Source organism: Pezoporus wallicus, unplaced genomic scaffold (assembly GCF_028554395.1).
Source record: "Pezoporus wallicus isolate ANWC-B61680 ecotype Strahan unplaced genomic scaffold, APGP_CSIRO_Pwel_v1 contig_10094, whole genome shotgun sequence".
NCBI classification, from domain to species: Eukaryota; Metazoa; Chordata; class Aves; order Psittaciformes; family Psittacidae; genus Pezoporus; species Pezoporus wallicus.
In genome coordinates, this window is record NW_026639160.1 from 42,806 (window position 1) to 60,940 (window position 18,135).

General features: G+C 38.7%; 1 protein-coding gene across 1 annotated transcript in view; it reads left to right on the plus strand.

Moving 5' to 3' along the window:
* SPIN1 (spindlin 1) overlaps window positions 1-15,620 on the plus strand; it is a 57,488-nt gene extending 41,868 nt beyond the window's left edge. The window contains exons 4-6 of the mRNA XM_057413799.1: window positions 5,447-5,700; window positions 9,342-9,575; window positions 12,387-15,620. Of these exons, the coding sequence (XP_057269782.1) occupies window positions 5,447-5,700; window positions 9,342-9,575; window positions 12,387-12,586 (688 nt within the window). The 3' untranslated portion in view covers window positions 12,587-15,620. The remainder of the gene's footprint in view (window positions 1-5,446; window positions 5,701-9,341; window positions 9,576-12,386) is intronic.
* Window positions 15,621-18,135: the final 2,515 nt, after the last annotated feature.

Here is an 18,135-nt window from a genome sequence, read left to right on the forward strand (position 1 = left end):
AAATTCAGAGAAAAGGAGTTCCAAGCCAGAAATTAACTGCCCATACTGTAGGATCTCTGTTCTCTGGCACAGAGTTCATGTATTGTCACCCAGCCAATAAAAACTGCAAAGCATGCTTACCAATAACCCAGTCTGGAAGTAATATTAAAAATATCTAATCTTGTATTCACTACAAGTGTAGTTTTTAAGAGGAATTTTCACTTTTTTAAAATAAAGAATATATTGAAATACTTCTCTAAGGAGGCTGATAATTCATGTTGAAGGATACCTGCTTGTCCCACGCATTCATGTAATGTTTTTTTCCCTCTACAACATTCTTAAATAGTAGCAGCTGAACATGGGTGAGTAGCTATGTGAAAATACCGGTGATGTTCTGGGCATAATTGTTATTAGTGTCAAACAGCGAGGTGTTATATCTGGCTACATCTCTGGTGGGAGAAATCTAAGCTGGGTAAGTGTGAAATTTACTAAAATGTTACTATCTGTAGTCTAAGTGTAAAGACTTATAGTGGTGCATCAATCAAAACCTTTGTTTGGCAGGTGTATTTTCCACAATTAAGATAGTTAATCACTGCTAACAGTGTTAACTGTTTCCCACAGACAACACCTGATGTAAAACTACTCTAATTCCTTCCACCAGCTCATCATTATCCATTCTTGTCTATCTTCATAGAGGGCAAAGAGAAACATTTATTTGTGTAGGGACAGTTAGAGTTGGTTAAAACTTAATTTCTCTTGTTCTCTTTCAACCGCTCAGAGAAAGGAGTGTATGATGGGAAGACTATCAGAGGTGGGTTGCCTTTTGTACTTGAGGGTGGCTAGATTTGTCTTTACTGTTGTGTTAATATACAGTTATTTAAATACCTAAATAGGCTGTAAATTTGTTAGCATGAAGGGCTTTTATGGGGTATAAGAAGTTTTGATCCTAAGTGACAAGATTTTGAGGCATTTAACTTGAGGGCCCAGCTTAGTTTTATGTTAATTTAGTGTAGTTCGATTGTTAAGTATTTATTAAGGGGTTTTTGTACCAGATCAAGATGACTTCTTGTGTGCTGTCCCCTGATTCATTCTGAGAATGAGGCATAGTAGTAGAGAATTTTTCATATTTATTATAAATGAGTAGGCTATGAGTGACCATGTAATAATATACACTGATACTACTCTGAGCCATTATGATAGACTATGAGTTAGTAATGCATACTTTGTCACCAATTTAGTTACTACTCATTTAAAGAAAAAGAGAAACAAGTCTAATGTCACTCAAAGGCCGTCAAGCAGACTTCAAACTAGCTTTAGAAGGTTTGTGGCAGAGGAAGGAGCCAAAAGCCGAGAGGATAAAACAGGGCATGACTCAGTAATTGAGGATGTGATAGAATGAGCAGCGTGGATGAGTCTTCTGCACTGTTCCTCTACAAATGGTAGTTAACTTTTGAACCTTATGGGAACAGTTCCCATGGTTCTAGGGCAGTTCTTCCAAGTGCTTTGTCAGTGGGCAGTGGTAATCTCTGTCAATATGAAGCTGACCTTACTGACATCAGTCAGTCAGTAATCTCCCAGATACCATTCTTTCCACCCTTGGTGCATAACAACCGAGTGCAAGAAATGGCATAAATATAAAACAATCCTTTCTTCATAGGCTCTCTATTTCTTGTAGTTGGCAATTCAAGGACTCGAAGGTGCAGGTTATACCTGCTATTTAGCTACAAGTGAACTTAAATTTCAGAATTCTGATCAAGCTAACATTTGGTCTTGGTTCCTGAAGCATCTGAAGATGAAATTCACAACTGAATGATGGCTTTTGAGAGAGTACTAGAAGTACTTTAAAACTTTTGCCTCAACTAATGTGCCTTACAGTCTGAATATTGTGAAAAGTAGTTAATAACAATTTTGTCATCACCATTCTGCTGTTAGTGATAGTCTGTAGTAAGATCACAATTGTCAAAAGTTTTGGATCCTAACTTTTCTGCTTAGTACCACAAAAGGCTTGAAATTGTACTGACTGTTGCTGCTGTTCTGCATTTATACTGCTTCATAGTTTTCCTTTCCTTTTTTTCACAGTTGTCTTTTTAGCACATCAGTTGTGTATGGTTTTCTTCCACCCTTCTGGCTTTTTATTTAGTACTACCATGTGGTGGCTTTCTGAGATGAGATGATAAGGTGTTTAAGAGACGAAACCAACCAACCAAACAACCCCAACGACAACAGAAAAATAAACCATGGCAACCAAACCTACATGGATAAAATAGTTGACTTTATAGGCTATTGGGAATTGCTATTGTGCTTTTTATAAATTCTGGTTTGTCATTTAAGTACAACCCTGAAGTAATGGTTGATTTTTCTGCTACCAGTCCTGTGCAGTTCTGCACTACATTTGTTTCCCTGGTAGCAGCTGCCAAATAAAAATTTGTGTGAGAGCCATATAAACACAGCTTCAAAATCCAGGAAGAATTCCTTCTGCCTGCATAGTCCTTAAAAAGCTTCTAAACTGTCTGGTCCTGATAATGAAACTTTCTCATGCCAGCTAGGTTTTACTTACCAGCTTATTGCTCTTCATGATAAAGAAGAGGATCTGAAACTTTTGAGGACTGAAGGGCTGTTTATAGTGAGGATGTGTCTGATATGTCAACAGCTGTTTTCAGTACTTGGCATTTTCTTGTTTTCCTGGCTCCATGTTTTATGTGTCCAGGAAAATTCATCTTCAAGAGCAAATCTTTGTGGATTTTTAAAGATAATTGCGATGAAAAAATTGTAATGAAAAAAATGTGTTGAGCCTTCTGGATGTAGCATCATGAAGATTGTGTACATTTGTATTACTTGGTGTCTCACAGAAATAATGCACTATTGAGGAGTGATTTGAGTTGGTTACTTGGATGTCTTACATGGAAATATATCCATATGTATTATTTATTGATAGTTATAAACCTGTGCTTGCTTTTTTTACCGCATGGTCAGCTGCAAGAAGTTGATTTTCCTTGGTAAATTACTAGTTTGAAAATCTCATTTCTTGCACTATGGACCAGTGCAAATGAGAATGAATGGCTATTCAGTATCCCCAAACAAAAATTTGAACTGCAAGTACACCTGAAGGGTACTTGACTTGGAATTAAATATATAATGTTTTTTGCTCTCTGAGGCATTTTAAAGGTAGCGAACTCAGTTTGAACTCAGTTATGTAATCTTTTTCCATCATAATTTTTGAATGAGTGTGAAGCTTTTTGCTTTATTGTTCCAATTTAAACATTTAAGTGGATTAGAAAGAGAGTAGAATTGACCATGAGGTTGAACATCAATAGTGTTATTTTTACCTTTTTCAACGATGATTAGCAGCATAGACGAACTGCTTAAAATTGATAAAAACAGATGACGCTTTAATGTTCAGTTGATTTTGTTCTGCTTTAGAATGGAATTATGATTCATTGGAATAAATAAGCTGCATACAAAACGTTTTTATTGTGCCACAGACCAGGCCTCTGATCTCATTTTGTAGTAGTAAACTATTACTTGCACTGTTCCAGTTAAAAAAAAAAAAAACAACAAACAAACCCACCAAAAAACGTACACGTGTGTATATATGTGTGTGTGTGCTTAAGCAAGAACTAGGATTTGAAAATCCATTCTAAACAGTGTCTCTTAACTGGAAGAGGTTGGTGTTCTAGAAAAATCTGTGCTATCAAAGTTAAGAATATAAAACCTGCAGTTTGATCTTGCTAAAAAGCTCAAATGATAACAAAAGTGAAATTTGATAAACCCCTCTGCTAGTATTTTCATGGTGAATGAAGGTCTGGTGGTGGGAAAAGCTGCTAAAGGAATCTTATGCCTTGTTTTTAATGGGTATAATTTCAGCATCAAGCATTCCCATGTCCATTAAGCATTACAATGTCATGGAGTGAGTGCATTATTCTAAAAAAATGCTTCCAGGATTTCACTGGTGTGATTGTTACTTTTTCGGATCATATAGGGGCTTCTCTGAGAGCATTGGTCACTATCTGTAGACTAAGGAAGAGTATTATTCTCTGCAGCTGATAGTCTCTGTTAGACGTTGCTTTTAAGCATGCTACCGGTGTGCACGTTTTACTGCCATTTAAATAAAAAAGTACTACAAGTAGTAAACCAAAAATTTCTTTACAACTAGTTGGCATTCATGAGAAATTTTATCCAGCAACCCTCTCAATAACCTTTTTAGGAATCAATATGTGTATTGTAACATGCTAAAATATATAAAATATTTATCATCAATAGTCTATCATATTTATTAGTTTATTTAATCTGTATTCAGAATTGTCACTTTTTGTTTTTAATAACTGAGTAGAACAAAACTTGCAATTATTTGAAACTGTCAAATGACCATTACCAGCTTACATGACCATTGATCAGAACAACTGTTACTTGCCAGAGGGAATCTCCATATGGCTTCCATGAAAATGGTAGAAGGCTAAAAAAGTATATTTGATCTGTTATAGACTCACAGAATCATAGAATGGTTAGGGTTGGAAAGCACCTTAACATGTAGTTCCAACCCCCCTGCCATGGGCAGGGACACCTCATGCTAAACCACGTCACCTGAGGCCCTGTCCAGCCTGGCTGTGAACACTTCCAGGGATGGAGCATTTGCAACTATTTTGCACAGCCTGTTCCAGTGCCTCACCACCCTCACAGTAAAGAATTTCTTCCTTATATCCAGCCTAAATCCTCCCCTGTTTTAAGTTTAAACCCATTACCCCTTGTCCTACCACTACAGTCCCTGATGAAGAGTCCCTCTCCAGCATCCTTGTAGGCCCCCTTTAGCTACTGGAAGGCTGCTATAAGGTCTCCTTTCCACATTAAGGAGCATCCATTCTATTGCTATTGCATACCATTTTGCTATACTAAGAAGGAATGCAAGAGAAGTGTTGCTAGCATGTATCTTTAAAAATACTCAGGAGTCAAAAATATCTCTAAACAGAGAAGGAAGCTAAATCACCTTCAGGTGAAAACACAGGTAGGGAAAACAAACACCCTGTGAAAGAATTTTAGTCAGCCACTGGTAATGTTTCCACTGATTTCCTCATCCTGGGACAGGATTTGTGTTTATTCTTCTACAGGAAGCAGCCAGGTAGTAAAGTTGTAATATTGCCAGATAACTTGTGCCTTGAGACCTGATCAGGTGAGTTTGACTTTTGACATTCAGTGTAACAATGGCTAAAATAGTTGTTTGTTTGGTTTTTTGCTTAAGCAAACTAGTTTTAGAAACAACTCAGTAAACTAACTTTGCCACACACATAAACATTGTTTCACTACTTTTCAGTGTGTTTTTCTTATTTCCAATATAGTATAATATGCTTTATACCCAAATTTGAACAAGGTGCACATAACTATAAAATGCCATGTCAAGCATACAGCTCGTCTGGAGTAGAATTTTGAATACATGTATGTGCTTGTTTAATATTGTATTTGTATCTGTGTACAGAAAGCATAGAAACAATGTGGGACCAAGCAAACCTATTTCTCAGCCACGAAGAAATATTGTAGGCTGCAGAATACAGCATGGATGGAAAGAAGGTAGTGGACCTGTAACACAATGGAAGGGCACAGTTCTTGATCAAGTTCCTGTAAATCCCTCTCTCTATCTTATAAAGTATGATGGATTTGACTGTGTGTATGGACTAGAACTGCACAAAGATGAAAGAGTTTCAGCACTTGAAGTTCTTCCAGACAGAGTTGGTAAGTGTTTTGGGTTTTTCTCCTAAATTCACATACCTATAACCTGACATCTGCTATTAAATATTCTCTATTAATCATTCTGGACTTCCCTCAAGATAACATCTGACCACTTTAATGTTACTAGTCAATTTCATTGATGTCTCATGGCAGGTAATCTAAATGCTCTGTTTAAATTTTCTTGATTCCACAAAGATTTGATGATACCAGTGAGTGCGTTGTTGTCTTCAGCCTTAAAGTAATAGGCAGTACATTCTGTAGGTTTTGTTTAGATTAACATTGATATTTCTGTTAGAATTAAATGGTTGGTGTTTTCTGTTCTGTGTCTTGACAGTACTAATGTCACATTTCCGCATGTAATTTCCTGAAGTACTTTTAATAATGGGAGGAGAAATGGCAGGTGGGGACGGGGAGTTGCCCTTTATGTTAGGGACAGGCTGGAGAGTATGGAATTCTGTCTGGGGACAGGTGAGCAGTCCACAGGGAGTTTGTGGGTCAGGGTTAAAGGGAATATAGCTATGGGAGACATTACTGTGGGGATCTGTTACAGACCGCCTGATCAAGGAGAGCCTGTGGATGAAGTACTTTATAGACAGATAGGAAAAGCCTCACGCTCACAGGCCCTTGTTCTCATGGGGGACTTCAACCACCCTGATATCTGTTGGAAGGATGGTACAGCCCAGAACAAGCAATCCAGGAGGTTCCTCGATTGTGTGGAAGACAACTTCCTTCTGCAAGTAACAGAGGAGCTGACAAGAAGAGGTGCCATGCTTGACCTTATGCTCACCAACAGGGAAGGGCTCATTGGAAATGTGGTGCTCCAGGGCAGTCTTGGATGCAGCGATCACAAGATGGTCGAATTTGAGATCCTCAGGACAGTGAGAAGAGCGTGCAGCAAGCTCACTGCCCTGGACTTCAAGAGAGCAGACTTTGGCCTCTTTCAGGAACCTGCTTAGTAAGGTTCCATGGGATATAGCCCTGGAGGGCAGGGGGGCCCAAGACTCTTGGCTGATATTCAAGGATCACCTGCTACAAGCTCAGGAGTGTTGCATCCCAACTAGAAAGAAATGCAGCAGGAGGGCCAGGAGACCTCCTTGGATGGATAAGGAGCTCCTGAGGAAAATTCAAATGAAAAAGAGGCTTATAATAAGTGGAAGCAAGGACAGGTGGTATGGGAAGAGTACAGGGATGTTGTCCGGGAAGCTAGGACCAGGTTAGGAAAGCTAAGGCCCAGTTAGAATTAAACCTGGCTAGGGATATTAAGGATAACAGGAAGGGATTATACAGGTACATAGCAAATAAAAAACAGACTAGGGAGAATGTAGGCCCCCTCAGGAAGCTCTCGGGAGAACTGGCTACACGGGATTTGGAGAAGGCTGAGGTTCCAAATGACTTCTTTGCCTCAGTCTTCACTGGCAAAGGCTTTGACCAAACCACCCAAGTCTTGGAAGGCAGACGCAGGGACTGTGAGAATGAAGACCTTGGGCCAGCTGTAGGAGAGAGTCTGGTTCGAGACCATCTTAAAAATCTGAATGTGCACAAGTCCGTGGGTCCTGATGAAATCCATCCGCGGGTCCTGAAGGAGCTGGCAAATGAAGTTGTGAAGCCACTGGCCATCATATTTGAGAAATCATGGCAGTCAGGTGAAGTTCCTGATGACTGGAGAAAGGGAACTATAACCCCGATTTTCAAGAAGGGGAAAATGGATGACCCGGGGAATTACAGACCAGTCAGTCTCACCTCTGTGCCTGCCAAAATCTTGGAGCAGATTCTCCTGGAAGGCATGCTAAGGCACATGAAAATCAACAAGGTGCTTGGTGACAGCCAGCATGGCTTCACTAAGGGGAAATCCTGCCTGACCTTCTATGATGGGGCCTTCTGTGAGGGGGCTACAGAACTGATGGACAGGGGTAGAGCAGTTGATACCATCTACTTGGACCTCTGTAAAGCGTTCGACACTGTCCCACACGACATCCTTGTCTCTAAATTGGAGAGACATCAATTTGATGGATTGACCACTCAGTGAATAAAGAACTGGCTGGCTGGCCGCATGCAGAGGGTTGTGGTCAATGGCTCAATGTCCAGCTGGAGACCAGTAAGGAGTGGTGTCCCTCAGGGATCAGTGTTGGGACTGGTCTTGTTTAACATCTTCGTCACTGACATGGACAGTGGGATTGAGTGCGCCCTCAGCAAGTTTGCCAATGACACCAAGCTGTGTGGTTCGGTTGATACCCTGGAAGGAAGGAATGCCATCCAGAGGGACCTTGACATGCTTGTGAGGTGGGCTGATGCCAACCTTATGAAGTTTAACCATGACAAGTGCAAGGTCCTGCACCTGGGTTGGAACAGTCCCAGGCACAGCTACAGGTTGGGCAGAGAAGAGATTCAGAGCAGCCCTGCAGACAAGGACTTGGGGGTGTTGGTTGATGAGAAAACGAACATGAGACGGCTTCAGTGTGCGCTTGCAGCCCAGAAAGCCAACCGTATCCTGGGCTGCATCAAAAGGAGCATGACCAGCAGGTCGAAGGAGGTGATCCTGCCCCTCTACTCTGCTCTCATGAGACCTCACTTGGAGCATTGTGTGCAGTTCTGGTGTCCTCAACATAAAAAGAACATGGAACTGTTGGAACAAGGCCAAAGAAGGGCCACGAGGATGATCAGGGTTCTGGAGCACCTCCCATATGAAGACAGGCTGAGAAAGTTGGGGCTGTTCAGCCTGGAGAAGAGAAGGCTGCGTGGAGACCTCATAGCAGCCTTCCAGTATCTGAAGGGGGTCTATAGGGATGTTGGGGAGGGACTCTTCCTTAGGGACTATAGTGATAGGACAAGGGGTAATGGGTTAAAACTTAAACAGGGGAAGTTTAGATTGGATATAAGAAGGAAATTCTTTCCTGTTAGGGTGGTGAGGCACGGGAATAGGTTGCCCAGGGAGGTTGTGAATGCTCTGTCCATGGCAGTGTTCAAGACCAGGTTGGACGAGGTTTTGGGTGATATGGTTTAGTGTGAGGTGTCCCTGCCTATGGCAGGGGGGTTGGAACTAGATGATCTTAAGGTCCGTTCCAGCCCTAACTATTCTATGATTCTGTCTTCTGAGTGAAATAACTTGATTAGTAACAAGGCTTTTTGATCCTCAAAATCAGCAAAGTTCAGTGTTTATTTAAGCAAGGAATTACTAATTCATAAATAAAATAAGCTGGTGCTTCTTCTGGCTGCAGAGCAATTGGTAGCAGTCTCTAGAGTGGCATTAGAGGGAACAAAACCCCAAAGTGTCATTCATAACTTCATAGAATTCTTTTGTGATTGGCCTGTCTTCCTCTTCTCTGCTGCCTGCCTCTCTCCCCATCCAGTGTCTAGTTAAAATACAAAGAGCCTGCTCTGCTGTGGCCTCAGTTATCTCCCTTTACCTTCCATTTACCCTTGATTGCTTAACCATAGGGAGTACAATGGTGTATTGTTACTTTAGTAAGATTTTGAGGTTCTGCAGCTCTTCAATAGTAAATTCTCTGGAATGGACAGTATTTGTTTTGTATACAAATTGCCTTCCAAACAAAAGCTGCTTATAAGTCAGGGTAAAGGTTATTTTTCACAAAGACATACATAATAGCTGTGCATTTGAATGAACTTACAAAATGCTGTCATTTCAGCTTCATCTCGAATTAGTGATGCCCACCTGGCAGACACAATGATTGGTAAAGCTGTGGAACATATGTTTGAGACAGAGGATGGCTCAAAAGATGAATGGAGGGGGATGGTTTTGGCTCGAGCTCCTATTATGAACACGTGGTTTTATATTACCTACGAGAAAGATCCCGTCTTGTACATGTACCAACTCTTAGATGATTATAAAGAAGGCGACCTTCGCATTATGCCTGATTCAAGTAAGTAAGCCAGTTACTGTTTTCTTCTAGAAAGTGGTAGCTTTTTATATTAATCTTGGCTGTGTTTTATTTATGGACAGGAGAAATGAAAAAGATCTTGTTTGTTACTCTGGTCATTGCCTTTTTTATTATTCTTTTTTTTTTTTTTCCTAAGGATAACAGCTAACAAAGGTTATGGCACAACAAAGAACATCTGTGTTAACTGCTGAAATTTTACTTTTATCAGCAGTGACATATGCAGGCAAAATCATTTTCCATAGTTATTCCTAATTCTGGTGAAAATAGCTACGTCCTACTGTGGATGAGTTTCTACTTGGATTTCTTAATGAAACTGACAAACCAGAAGTTTTCCACTGTTGTTTTCTGGCAGAAGTACCTCAGCTCATCCAAATGGCACTTGACTTGTGTTTCTGAAGCAGTTCTTCTGGGAGTAGTATTTTGGGACCAACTAATAGATTCATTTTGTTGGGCTAGGTGTCTTCAGTGTGAAAAACTTCTGAGTAGTTTCTTGAGGGAAAGAAGTACTAATCTTGTAAAAATTAATTTTCTCTCACATATTTCAACACACTAGCAAGAAGAATATTTCAGATTGAGGGATATTTTTTCCTCCCTTCTTGAAATGAAAGTCATTGGGACTTTTCTGATTAATTTAGAAGGATTTTCACAGAATCAGTATTGTTCAAGAGATTTGAATAGCCAGTGCAAAGAGGGGAACTGGGGACGAAGGGGAAAGAACTAAAAAATGCTTGTAAAGAATACTTTTTTATTTCTTCCATTTACCTAAAACAGACTCTGCGAAAGGGGAAATCTGGGCTTTAAAGAAAATTAATAATTAGGTAACTGTAGTGGTTGGCTACATAGTGCTTTACAGAAGTATTGATTACAGCCAGTTTGTGGAGTTTGAGACTCCTGTCCTTCAGGTCTAGCACTGATAACAATCTGCTGGCTAAGTGGCACTTACTTGCGTGTCTGTAGTTAATCATCTGTGTTTAGATATTTATTTTTTTTTCCCCACCCTTAATAGCTGTTAGGAGGGGGGAGAAAAAAACATATTTGCTACTTGTAAAGAGTGATCCACAAATGTTAATGGAAAAGTGACCTTCCTTGTCCTGAAGAAAATAAAGCAAGCTCTTTCAGATTTGAACCTTCAGTTAACTTGTTCTTTATCTTAACTGTTTAAAAGGACTTGGAATGTATTTTAAGTCTGCTTTGTTTTCTTGCACCTTTGGGGTCAGGGATGGGGAAAGAGCTTATGTGCTTTCCTTCCATTTAAGATCTAATTGGTTTTAGTGCACCTTTTCATTCATGCTCACCACCAGACTATTTACTGCTTACCTGTTTATGAAACACTCTTAAGTATTTGCCACCTTCACTGAATCTGAATGCTTTCCACATCTTTTTAATTGTGTCCTGAAGTGAATGATTGAGTGTTAACAGTATTATTTTTCAAATCAGGTTTTAGACTATCTGGGAAGTACATCTATAAATTTGGTGGAACTTGCCACAGTAGTTATAACTTATATTTCTAGGGAGCGCTCTCTTTTCAAAGACAGGTTTCGCATATGTCAAGAGACCAAAATTTGGGTAATTCCTGTAAAACTTTTCTTCATGATGGGAAAATGTGTTGCTGGATCTGATACAAAACTTGGTCAACACTTTGTAATTCCTTTTGAATGCAAATATAAGAGTTCAACTTGCATCTTTGCCGAGGAGACTGTTCACATAAAACTGGTATTAAGAAGATAATAGCCACATGTGCTAGTGCATTTACAGAGGTACTGAAACAAAAATTGAAAGAGGAACTTCTCAAGTTTGTGGAAGAATCTTAAGTGTAAGCCAGTCTGTTAATTCCATGATGTTTTGGGCTTTTTTATTTGCGAGCTCTTTCACAGTTCTCAAAACAGAAAAGGAAATGGGTGAACTCTGTACAGGTTGCTTAATGTGAACTTGGAACAAAAATATTAATTTAAAAGCTTAAGATTTCCAAAATAAAAAGCTACATCAGGTGTGACCTTTACTAAGAAATTTCCTTCCTGCGATACAAAACACAGGTTTACCTAAACTGGTCAAAAAAGAAGATAAACTGAGAAAATACGTTGTGGTTAGCTTCCAGTTCTCCAGTACTGTCTTTTCACCTACTGTCACATTTGTTTTGTGATCAGGTTGTAACCAACCCCTTGGTAAATAGCATGTTACAGGTCATGCATTTTTGTACCCAAATCAGGCATAGGCATAATCTGTAATACAAGGATATTCTGGGTTAAGTTTTGCCAGACAAGAAAATAACATGGTTAGACTTTATCCACAGCATTACTCCACTATGGAGTCCAAAGCCTCTTTTCATGAGGAGTTTACACTTGCACTTTAGAAGAGATGTTTTAGTTGCAGTGGTGTGCATGCATTGAAACACTGAATAATGCATGTGGGAAGAGGTAGATTTCAGTTTGGCTGCCTTTCTGCTAAGGAGGCCAGTGCCTTTTTCTGGTAGTGGCTTAAATTAATTATCCACAGAGATTTTCTATAATGTGTGGATAAACATTCATGTCAAAGGCTTTACTTCTCTTACCAATCAGAGTGCCATTTTTGTCTTAAAAAAATGAAGACAATTCTACTCAAAAGTTCATCTGCAACTGCAGTTTCTAGAAGCATGGCAATCATTAGATACTTGTCTGAACAAAACTAACTTTCTGCATACTCTGTATTTAAAAATTCTGATAATTCCATGTGAGTTTTAAAGGAGACTCTGCAGTAGTTTTCCATATTGAAAAATTCCATTAATGTCTATCAAAATACACTGGTTTTGTGTTACAGATGACTCGCCTCCTGCAGAACGGGAACCAGGTGAAGTTGTGGACAGCCTGGTAGGCAAACAAGTGGAATATGCCAAAGAAGATGGCTCAAAAAGGACTGGCATGGTCATTCATCAAGTTGAAGCCAAACCATCTGTCTATTTCATCAAGTTTGATGATGATTTCCATATTTATGTCTACGATTTGGTGAAGACATCCTAGACATCATTGTGAACTTTTGCCAAATTTGTGGAACTGTTAAATGTAAAATTTGTAGACACAAAGACTTGACTGCTTTCCAGTTTAATGAAAGCTTAAATGTCCCTGCGAACCCACAATCTCTGCCAGCAAAACTGTTTTGTTCTGAATAATATAAACAAATGTGACATTTTGTGTAAGAGAGCTCCTTTTGGTGAAGGAAGTTGATATATTTGGGCAGGAGGGAGTTAAAAGCAAAGAACAGCTGCAAATTCAAGCTGTGTAAAGTTGATCTAGTATTGTAACCATTAATCTAAATTTTTTCATAGATTTTAACTTTTTCTTCAACTTTGCACTCACTTGTTCAACTGCCACATGCAGGTGTAGTTTGATATTTTGATATGCCTTCTTTTGTAACATTAAATTTAATTTTTTGGCTACTAGCAGTCCTTGTTTTCAGGGTTGGGACAGAGGTGACTTTTTTGAAAGGTCTCAACAGTTTGTTCAGCATTGAGGAGTGCCTAACCCAAGTAACATCAGTCTGCTGTGTTTCTACACTTTGTTTCGAATTTAGCTTTTTAAGAACTTGCAGTACATAGGAATACCTGTGCATTTTTACTAGTCACAGGGCAGTAGGATACCAAGTGTTGGACTTAATGCACCTTTCAGTGAAAAGGCTTTAAACTATAAAAATGCGTTTAATCTGTATAACCAGTTAATTAGAAAATGCAGGTTAATGGCCCATACTGACAAGTTGTAGGAACCAGTAAAATACATGCCACAAGGCTGCCTTCAATCCTAAATGTTGTACTTCTTTCTTTCTTTGTTATACACACTTCTTAGCAAAACCCAAGTGCTTGGTGCCGCAACTTTAACAGTATATATGCTACTTCAGAAGACTTTAGACTACACATTGGCAATCAGTAGTCTCTTATTTAATATCAGAACCTAGCAACCTGAATGTTTATGTGTGGACTTAGAAGCCTAACAGTAGTTAAATAAATAAATACAATCTCATGCCAAGGGAGTGGGGAGGGGGTGTCCTTTCACACTCAAGATTTACTTTAGGGAAGGAGAAGCATTTGTTGCCTTCTGCTCAGTCTGTTGCATTTCTTTGTTTTGTTCTTAACCATTTTGGTTCAGGAAGGCATCTTCCCAATTAATTCTTTTTCTGGCTTTTCCACATAAGGAGTGTCTGGAGAAATCTACAGCTTAAACCTGTTGCCTTTTGTGGTGTACATTGTACTTGCTTTGAGGTATGCTGTTAACATGAATTTCATTCTATGAACACTAGAGTTCTGCATGCCAGTGGTGTACTATCTGATGGAAGCTGTAGGTAGTCTCAGTGGTTCAGTCATCTGCATTAGATTGTGGATATAAATAGCAGCCCACAACAGCAAAATCCTGTCATAGTTTTAATCTTGCAAGTTAGTTGTAAAGGTTTTTAAGTAGAGAATTTTAAGTATGGCAGTCTTTAAAAGCATGAGAACTGCAACAAGGATCGGCACAGCAACAAAATCATCATGGTACATAAAGGCAGAGCTCTGCAAGTTTCAAAGAACTGCTTCACAGAAATACAGTATGTGAAGACAGTCAACACTGTTGATGGAAGGAACAAATACTCTGATAATCCAACCATATGCCATTAGTGGAAGGATGCAGGAGAGATGCTGTTAATTGGAGATCAGAGGTCCGAGTGACCTCTGTTGTGGGTATTCTTGATATTGAAGACTCAGTGGTTTAAGCCCCTTTGTCAACTTTTTTGCCTGATTTCATATTTTAGCCTTAAGGCTTGTGCCTCATTATGCTGTTGAATGGTAATAAATACTCTCCATATAAATATGATACCTTAATTCTTTGTCCATTGCTATTATATTGCATATGTCCAGTATTTCATCATGGGCAACCAAAGGCAGGCTGCTGTCTTTCAGTGAATAGCTTCTCAATGCAGTCCTTAAGCACTAGGTACCCAAGTCGTAAACGTTCCTTTCGTTTTGAACAAAGCAGATTTGCAACACAGTGTTTTCATCCTGCAGATCTGTTATGTGTTTTCTATTGACTCTTAAGAGTCCTGCATGTAAATCTCAAAGCTGAGCCTGGCTCCATGAGCCCAAGTTGATATCTGTGGCACAAGAATGAGTGAGTGTATTGATTATACACAAGATACATGAATAACCTAGTACACTGAACTTTATGCTATACATCTGAGGAATACAAGGTTTGTTTTGAAATATCTGAGGTTTAGGTCTACTGGAACAATTTTAGCATTAGGCTTGCATTTGTGGGTTTTCTGCAAGCCTCTTGGATACACCATGTATTCTGCCAATTAGAGTATAATCTATAAACTGTAAATTTAATGGTTGTTTTTTGATGTCCCCATTGTCTGTTCAGTGGGTATTTCTTTTCATCTTTTATTTTGCCTCTTTTTTTTTTTTTTCTTTTAATAGCTTAGACCACCGTTTTTGAGGCTTGAGACTAATTCCACTCCCTGCCCATCTGCTTTGGGCTTTGTTTTAGGCTCATGTTTCAGATCTGCATGCAGTGCTTGCGTTACCCTGGTAACTAAATGTTGGTTCCTTGTTATAGGGGTTCAACATTACTTTCCAAAACCACATAGGGCTTGTGATGGCACAAGCCATGGATCTTTGTATAAAAGTTATTCGCCTTTCACATTTACCTGCTGTAGTATTGTTGTATATTGTGTGTGTGCGTGTGTGTGATGTCAGGCTGCCATGTAAAACTTTTTAAAGGGAAAAAAAAATTAAATGCAGACCATCCTTTTTTGCATGCTTAGAGGGTTAGAACATTCAATGTAACAAACTAAAGTTGCATGTTAAAATGTTTAGGTTTTTGTTTTGTTCCGTTTTTATTTTGTGTTCAGTTTTTTGTGAATTTGCTTATTGTGCTGTTTTAATGGTTGTTAGTAGGATTAAATGCACCGGTGAGACGAGCATAGTGCCAACAGAAGGTAATTTTCCAGTTGTATGTGTCATACAGCATTTGAAGGGACCAAGTATTCTGTTACAGAAAAAAATAAAATTGCAGTTGATTAACAAAACACTACATTTTTCTTCTTTCTTTTGAGTGCCAATCCCTAAACAATGTTGGAGTAGGCTATGGTGAAAACCCTTTTTGGGTTTTTTGGTTGGTTGATTTTTGTTGGGGTTTTAGATTGGGTTTTTTTTTGTTTTGTTTCTTTGGTTGTTTTTGGGGGGTTTGTTTTGTCCGTTTTTTCTTTTTTTTTTTTTTATAGCTAGAAGCCTTCTTTAAGGAAATTATTTTAAAATGGAGGCTTTATCTTCAGGTAGAATTGACTTCCGTTGCTTTAGGGGAAAAAAATCGTGGTAAAAACAGTTTCTGGTTCCTTGAAAATGCTGTGCTTTTTGTATTTTACATCATTAGTGCAATTTGGATGGTTCTTGGTATGTGTATAGTTCAAAGGTCTTCGTGTTCACATTTTTAAATTAGGTAATGACTTCATCGTTAGAGCTTGGTTTCATTATTTTTATTTTATTTTGAACAATGTAGACAGTTCCCTGTTCTCTGCATTTAGAAGTATAAACACTTTAAATCTGTTACTTAATTCTGTAAGTAATTTTTATAATTATGATGTAACTCTATCCTTAAAACATTTAAAATAAACCCTTTATGTGCAACTTACGACTGTAAACTTTGTTCTCATGAGCAAAACGTAGCGATGTGATTTCCAATTGTGAAGAAGCAGTTTCTTCAGTTTTCTAATTAAACAGGATTTATTATTTTAATGCTGAGCCATGTATGCTAGTATAGATAGTACTTGCCCCATGAAGCAAGTTTGCTTGCAAAGCCAAATCTTTTTTTTTTTTTTTCTCTCTTTTTTCCAAGTAAGTATAAATGCTGATAAGATAGAACTTGGCAAAGGTGAAACACTGCTTAAACTGTATTTTACCAAACACAGAAACACTCCCCTCCAGGGGATTATGCAAGTCTGTGAAGGAGTCTGTTTCCATATGATAAAAAAGTATTTCAGCAGCTGGAAACAGCAGAAGCATTTGATAGTGTTTGTGTGATACATTTGACTGCTTTGAATTAATAAAATTCAAAATGAAGCACACTTTTTATAAATGATAAGCATAGTTGATCTGAATTAGAGGTGATGAACAAAGGCAATAACGGATGCAGATTTTTTTAAAGTCACATAAGTTATTATAATTAATGCATTAGAATTAATATTGTTATGTTGTTAAGGCAGATTTCAATATTGAACAGGATTTATTTATTCCTACCTCATTTCTGATAACAAAGAGGAAAGTGTTACATGGATACCCCAGAATACATTTTTTGATGTCAAGCTTGGTGCCAAGTGTTGAAGATACTGAAGATCTTCGGGCATGCCAGCTTACAGTTGGGATGAATACCCAAGCCTCTTCAGTTCCCTTAGATCAGTGTCCTATTTATTGCATCCTGTTGCCTGAGAGGTTGGTCCCAGTGAAGATTTATGTTGTGTACATCTGCCAATTAGGGAGAGTCTTGAGGCTTTGCTTTAACAAAAGTACCCCATCCAAAAAGCACATGTTCTCTGTGAGCTGGCTACATTAAATTATAGTTAAAAATAGACAACACTAATTTTTTATGACTAATTCCTGAACCTGTTCTTTATTTCAGCTGATGAGCCACCCTCAGTCTTGTAGCATCAATTGTCATCATATAGGAAGGAGCTTTATGAAAACAAAAAACTTCTGTTCTCTGTTACTCTAGTAATGAAACTGCCCCTGAAAGCTGGTTACTTACTAAGCTCCTTCGCAAGCAGCTCAAATGTCAATGCTTTGAAGACAGTAACGTCCCACAGATTTAGGAGAGTGGGGGTAGGAGTCCTGCCTGGAGCTACAGCCTTAATACTACTGTATTCTGTTTTCGTATGTGTCAGGCTCCTCGTGCATATGAACAGTTTATACTTTCAGAAAAATAGCTTCTCGCTGCTCAGTGAGTTACTTATTTTGAAACCAGTATTTTCGAAACTAGTCATGCTGTAAGCAGTTGAGCCACTGAGGACTTCAGTGGACTCCCATTATATTTTTGAAAGGATAAGCTTTAGTAAGGATATTTTGGAGAAGGCTGGGCTGCTGCAATTTAAGCTCATTAAAGTCTAAAAGGAGAGGTGTGCTCATTCATCCTCAAGCACTGGCTAATAACATATTTTTTTTCACACACTTAGAAGCAGTTTTTTCAATGTGTATATTTTCTTTTTTGGTAAGTTCTTGTCTTGGAATGTTACATCACTCTCTGCCAGAATCAATACCTTACCATTTTAATTCATTTCAGGATAGGCAGCTTGGGAAAGCTGTCAGGCTACTTAGCACTTCTTCCAAGCTCTGTGCTTCCCAGTTTAATCACTGCCTGTGAATTCCCTGATACTTCCTCCAAAGTCAGAGTGCGGAACTACATATGCACAACATACCAGTTGGGTTCTCAGCAGTGTAAGTAAGCTGGTGTCAATTTAAATCTTCCCTGTTCTGCTTAGATGTTGATTTTGTATTTCTGCACACTATTTTTCTGAAATCAGTTATGATTTGCATAACTTCACTTGTACACAG